Below are 7764 nucleotides of genomic sequence, written 5' to 3'. Positions count from 1 at the left end.
ATAATAAATTATTCATATATATATATATTTATTTATTTATTTATATGTGGAGTGGTGGTTTCAAATCAGCGTATTTATATTGTATTATAGATTTTTCTAGTGTATATTTAGGTGTGCCCATTACATAAGGTTCATAAAAAATTTGCATAGTAACTTCTTTATAATCTGTATTAGTAGCTTGATAACATTTACATAAAAATGTTTCTACTAAAATTTTTTTGACATGTATAAATGATAAGATAGGTTTATCATTTTGTTTATAGAAGAAGATATTTTTTGTTTCCATGAGAATATTTTTTTTATAAACATTTTGTTTCACCATAACATTTTCAAAACAATCTGGTGGATGTAATTTTGTGAAGCTTGGACAAGCTAAACCTATTAACATATCATCTTGTATATTAATTTTACATATATAATTTTTTGGTATATCATTCCATTTATTACTAATTAAAAAATGAGTTGAAAAATCTCCTACAAAATCACATCCATAAATTTTTAAGAAATTCGATTTAACTTTTATTTTAACAGTTGCTGTTTTTCCTCTTGTACTTTCATTTAATGTTAATGAATTATCACATGAAATTAAAAATTCTGCATCTTTTAATATTAGAGGTGGTATATGTAATGAACTTGAATATGTTTGTTCATTTATATCTATTTTTATATTTGCATAAGATATAACTTCGTTAATATTTTTTATAACTAATATATCTTTTAAATAACTATTATATTGTTCATATTCTGATGTGATATTATCTGAATTTATCGTTTCATTATGAATATTACTTTGAGATGAGGTATTTATAATATTATTTGATATATGTATAGGTGAAATATTAGATGATATAATATCTCCTATAACAGCTTTAGGTTTTTCAGATTTTATAGATATAAATATTTTATTACCCATATCATCATATTCTACTGATGCATTTTTTGAACTTTTCTTATTATATCTATCATCTATATTTGTAAAAGATCCATCAACTATATTTTTTTTTCCTTCAAGTATTGCTGTCACTAATTTTTCGTTTTGTTCTTTACTTCTCTTTCTTTTGTTATCATTATTATCTTCTAATACATATACATACTCAAAAAAATTCTCAGGGCTAATTTTTGATTGTCTAAACTCAGAAGAATTTCTTAAGGGGCACACCACTTGGACTTTACTAAATTCAGAAGCAGCAATGGTTATGTCATATACTTGTTTGGTTCTAAGTGGGTTAAGAATATTATTGTCTTCATCATCAAAGTCGTCATCACTTTCATCATTCACGTCATCCACTGAATCTCCTTCATCATATTCTTCGTCACCTTCATCCAATGAATCTTCATCATCTTCATCATCTTCATCATCCTCACCAGGTGCCGATAAAGTAATAACAGACATGTGGTCATTATTATTTCCATTTTCATCACCATTTTCGTCACCCCTTTTAATTTCCTTATAACCTTTTTTATGTATCACCTTTTTGTTCTTTTCCATTTTTTTTGAAGACATAAGAGACATTGTAGATATGCCAAGTACATTTTCAGAGCTTATATTTATTGGTCCCTTAGAAAAATCATAAAAATAATTCATTTTTTGATATGCAAATATATTATGTGTAATTTCTTTTTTAAACCAATTATTTAGATCATCTCCAATTATATTAATTTGAATAATACCTGTCTTTATTAATTTTACTGAATTACATTTACAAAAAATTTTTAGTGATTTTTTTATTTTTTTTGGCAAAATAATATATGAAGGTGTGAAATTATATTTATAGATATCATTATTTAATATTTTCACTCCTTTTAATAATTTCTCTAATTTATGTGTTTCTAATTCTTTATCAACTCCTTCAATCTGTACAGATTCAAAACAATCACTTGGAGTTGTAAGAAAATTATATGGGCAACTAAAGCCAACAATATCATTTTCTATAGCTTCGATATTACAATATGTATTTTTTCCTTCCACAAGTTCGATTTCGAATTCGAACGAATTTTTTTTTGTGTTTATATGGTTCATCCTATGTAAATCATTATGTTCATTAAGATCATTTAATACATCATGAGATGATGATAAAGAAGAGTGTGAAGAAGATGATGTATATGGACCATAATATGAAGTGGATGTTTCCATATGTGTTGAGGTTATTGTTGTTGTGTCTATAAAATCACAACCTAAAATTTTATTATCATTTTTTTTAATAAAAATTGATGCAGAACCTATAATTCCTTTTAATAAATTTCTAGGAACATTTTCACATGAGAAAATAATATTTTTAGATGAATCAGCATAAGGAGAAATAATTAATTCTAATTCTCCTTTTTCAAAAAAGGAAACATTTTTTTCTTTTTTATTTATTAAAACAGAACCATATAATAATTTATTTAATCCATTTAACATATCTGTTTCATTTAATCCTAAATTAGAACTATATATTAAATTTTGAAATAATTGCTTCTTATCTGTATCTTCACTAATTTTAGATGGGCATTTAATTTTAAATTTATCAAATGAGCCTAGATCTATATTACATCTATATACAAATATAGTATTTATATTATCATTTGTTGAAAGTGTTAATTTTTTTATTTTTTCAGAAGTTTCTTTTTGTTTATATTCATTAATTATTTTTTTTAAATAATCTATATATTTGTTTTTCATAATTTCTTTTCTTAGTTTTAAATGAATACTAAAGTATGTAAATTCTTCATGTGTATTATAAAAATCTGATAAAATTTTTAAATATCTTTCTAATATATTTTGTATATTTACAGATGTATCAAAAGATATATCATAATGATTATGTGTGAAATCACATATATAAGTATCTTTTAAATAATATGGTGTAACATCTATATATTTTAATATACTTGATTCTTTATATGCTTTAGAAAAATTAATAATATCTTCATTTTTTATATAAATAGTTCCAATATTTTTTGTTTCATGATGATGACATGTACAAAAAAAATTTAATTCTTTTTTTGTGATTTTAGATATAATTAAAAATGTTGATGAACTATTTAATAAAACATGTGGCTTTGTATTAATAACTTTAACTTGATCAAATATATTTTGTATACCTTCAGTTATTTGTTCATTCATATTTGTTTTTAAAAAAACGTTATTAAAACAATTATTTGGATTAATATTACCATTAGGACAATTTAAACTTATAATAATATTTTCTTTTAATTTAATTTCACAATATTGATTTTGTGTTTTTAAATCATAAATAGATGAATAATAAAATGATGTTTTTTTTTTTTTATTTAAATCACCTGAAAAATCACAACCATAAAATTTTTTGTCTGTAATATGTTGTGGTATTTTAATAAGAATAATACCTTTTTTTCCTATTTTATTTTCAATTATTGTTTCTGAATTATCACATAATAATTTAATAGTAATATCTTCTTTTACAATTAAAGGAGTAACAAAAGAAAAATTTCCTTTTTCAAAAAAATATCTATTTTTATCAAATATAATAACACCTGGTAATATATCTTCTAGTTTTTGTTTTTTAAATAAATATATTATTTCATCTTTATCTTCTGGCATATATTTCATATTTTCATATTTTTTTATATTTTCATCATCTTCAATTAATTCAGATGATTTATCAAATGTGCCATATTTAAATAACCATTCTGAATTAGAAATCTTTTTATTTTTTGGGCATTTCACATCAACAAAACTTAAATTATCTTCTAAAGATAAATAACATGAATATATTATTTTATCATAACTTTCTGGTTCTAATGAATTATCTTCTGTAGTAAAATCACATATATGTTTTTTTCTATATATAGGTGTTATTCTTTTAAAATAATAAGAATAACCTATAAGTATATCCGATTCAAATTGGTAATCAATAGTTTTTATAATATCAAAACCTTTATTTGAATAATTTAATTCTAAACTTATTTTATTTTCTTTTTTCTTAAGAATATTATTATTAACTTCACTATCTTTATCAGTATTACAATAACAAAATAAATGTACATGTTTAAAAAATTCTTGAGGAATTTTTAAATAAGATATACCTTTATCATTCGAATAATATTCAAAATTTTTATTGATATCTAATATTTCAACTAATGAATCATTATTATCATATGTATTCATAAAACATTTTGAAGGTGTTAAATATAAATTATTTTCATATGGACACATAATACCTACAAATTCAATTTCTCCATCACTTTTTATATTACATTCTTCTTTTTTTGGATCATCAATTTTTATACTCTTTTTTAAATAATTATATTTTGCATTATTTTTATAAAAATAACAACCATCTATTGGATTTCCAAAAGATTTTAAATGTATAGTCATAATACCATTGTTTCCTACATTTTTATTTTTTATACTACTATCATTAATGCATGCAAATTCTATCGTCTGATTTTTTTTTAAATATGGAGGTAATTGAAATATAAAAAATCCATTTTCTATACTGTTTCTTTTTCTTATATATTGTTTATACATATTCATATAATCTTGTGACTCTTCAACTGAAGATTTAGTTAATGGCGACACTGATCGTGGAGATCTATCATAAGATGTGGATGAAAAAGGTGTATAATATATAATAGATGGTTTCTCTAACATATGTGGTGACTTATTTATTGTAGATAAAATATATGATTTGTATGTATTATATTTTCTTTTTTGCAAAGAGCTTTTAGATGTTAATAATACATCAGGTTTTATTGTATCTTCAAGATTAATATTAATTATGTCTTTTATTAATATGCCTGGTATTATTTCATCTATATTTATAATATTTAATCCATTTTTATTAATAGTACGTTTGGGTGCATCTTTTGGCAAGTGATATAAATCAGAATATATATTTCTTTTACTAAATAAAATATTTAGTTTTTTTTTTTTTTCATCTATTTCTTGTTCTTTTCCAGTTGGTTTTAATATATCTTTTTGTAAAGAATTATATACCTCAGAAATGGTTTGATCATTTTGTTCATCTCTTAGATTAGTTGGACATGCTAATGCTATATAATTTAAAGGTGTTGGGTACCATATAGTACATATATAATTTTTGGTTTTATGATTTAAAGGTTGTAATACTTGTTCTTTATTTACAAAGTCACATATATATGTTATAGATGTATTTTTTTTTATTATTATAGGTTCATGAATAATTTTATCATGTATATTATAATCATATAATTCATCATAATTTTTATAATTAACATGTATTCTTTTTAGAATATGATTTAATATATCTTCTCCTGATGTGCTTTGATAAGAAGAATATGTTTGATTCTTATCTACACAATAACATTCAAATGAGAAAGAATTTGAAATATAATTATTAAAACCAGCTATAGCTAGATCTTCTTGTTTCATAGAATATAATATTAATTTATTTGATAATTTATCATTTAATTTATATACTTTTTTATCTATATATACTTGTGAAAAACAATTTTTAGGTTCTTTTATACTATTGGATGGACATTTAAAACCAAAAACTGAATTAGATGTAATATTTATATTACATATATCTCCATCAATATAATTATTTAAATAATTATATCCATTTACTTTTTCAAAATCACAAAATGATACAGTTCTATTCTTTATACTTGTTCTTAAATGTAAAAGAATATATACATTTTGATGATCATTATTAGAATTAGATATAACACATTCTATTATTAATGGAAATGGACCATGATTTATATATGAAGTTAAAAAAAATTTAAAATTCCGAAAATTTTCTTCTAATCCTTCTATATCTATATCTTTACTTAATAATGTGATATCACTAAATTTATTAATTGGATAAGTAGCATTTAAATATTTAATAGTTGTTATAGGTTCTGTTGATTGTATTTGTGTGCCTACAACATTATTACAATTATAAATAAATAAAGTAAATTCATGTATAGTTCTTTCACAAACTTGTGCATCATATTCTGATTTATATTCAAAATTACATATATTATATGGTATACCATTATAATTTAGATGACTATAAAATTCTTTATCTCCACTTACATCTTGATCAATATTTAATTTCACATGTTCATCTTCTAAATAAAATATATCTTTATCTACATTTGTTTCTCCTAGTCCAAATATTATATTGCTAGTTTTTTTTTTATATGTAAATTTACAACTAAATTCTATTTCTTCATCTCCAAAACCTTCAGGAAGAAAAAAGAAACGTATTTTATAATTATCTCTATCTAGATTTATACATTTTACATATTGTAAGAATACTTCTAATTGTATTATTTTATTATCTTCATAAACAGTTTTAAAACATCCAGGAGGATCTAAAATCGAATTTTCTAATTTTACACCTACTATTTTATTATTATAACTTTTAAATCGATATTCATCTGATGTATTATCTACAATCCTTTCAAATACTGTTTTGTCTTTTTCATTAGTACTTATTCCTAATATCTTTTTAGTATTTCGAGGAATACGTATTCTTATTTTTATTAAATCTTCAAATTTATATAAATTATCTATCTCACCATTTGCACATGTAACTGTAAAATTCATTTGGGCTCTAGAAAAATATGGAATCATAAATTCAACAATTCCTGTTGTTATTACATTTTTTAAACCTAAATTACCATATACTGGATAAAATGGAATAGCATATATTTCTTCTGATAATTTTATTTTATCATTCTCTTCTACTATATGATTTAAAGCATCATGTGGACTAGTTATTATATGAGAATGTTTAACTGTTGGTTTAAAACATATTATAACAATGCGATGAAATTGTTCAGTTGATGTTATAACAATCTCATTATTATTATTCGATCTCTTTACACCACCTGTAAAATATTCATATAAATTTACAACCGTTTCATTCCTTTCTCCTTGTTTTACATATGGTTTCAATTCCACATTTTCTTCACTTACAGATAATTTTCTTGTATTATTATGTAATTTTATATTCATTTTTATGATATCACTTTGTTTCTTTTTCTCATCCTTATACTCGTCCTTGTCTTCTTTCTCATTATTAAAGAAAAATAATTTATCAACATAAAATATATTACCACTACGTGTAATATTATTATTACTTATAATGTTAATTTTTTCTTTAAGCCAGTGGATTTTATTTTTTATCTTTATTGTATTATCAAACATATAATAATATAAATTAAATATATATTTATTTATATAAAAAAAATTCAACCAGAAATATTCAAAACGATTTTTTTTATTTCTATCATAAATCATTTCTTTTATACAATTAAACAAAATATTATAATCATCACATATATTTTTTTTTGTCTTATTATATGTAGTTTTATAAACCCATTTTAATTTATTATTTCTTTTATATTTATTTATACATATATATTTTCTCTCTTTTATCAATCTTTCAAATCTAAACAAATAATTCTCCTTATCTCTCTCATTACCATCCCTCACTGATGATATTATTTCTTCACTTTCTTCAGAACCCAAAAAATTGGTTTTACAAATTTTCTTTTTTTTCTTTTTTTTTGTTCTTCTATTTAACACACTCTTAATATTATCATAGTATAAAACAGACACAAGGAAAATAAAAAAGGAGAAAAAATAAAAAATTATTCTTTTCTTGTTCATATTAAAAAAAAAAAATATATATGTATATATATTTGCACAATGTTAGATGTGGTAGTTTAGAAACATATTATTAAAAAAAAAAAAAAAAAAAAAAAAAAAAAAAAAAAAAAAATAAAAAAAAAAAATATAAAAAAAAAAATAATAATTTATAA

At 21.3% G+C, this 7764-nt stretch overlaps 1 protein-coding gene across 1 annotated transcript; it reads right to left on the bottom strand.

The window, feature by feature from the left end:
• Positions 1–40: 40 nt before the first annotated feature.
• On the bottom strand, positions 41–7612 carry PGSY75_0208900 (6-cysteine protein; the record flags this gene model as incomplete). Its single annotated transcript, XM_018783756.1, has 1 exon — positions 41–7612. The coding sequence occupies one exon, from the start codon at positions 7610–7612 to the stop codon at positions 41–43; it is 7572 nt and encodes a 2523-aa protein (XP_018643746.1).
• Between the last annotated feature and the right edge of the window lie 152 nt (positions 7613–7764).

Source organism: Plasmodium gaboni, chromosome 2, assembly GCF_001602025.1.
Source record: "Plasmodium gaboni strain SY75 chromosome 2, whole genome shotgun sequence".
In the NCBI taxonomy this organism is placed as follows: Eukaryota; Apicomplexa; class Aconoidasida; order Haemosporida; family Plasmodiidae; genus Plasmodium; species Plasmodium gaboni.
The sequence above is the reverse complement of the archived record's forward strand: the minus strand, read 5'-3'. Positions and strand labels throughout refer to the sequence as shown.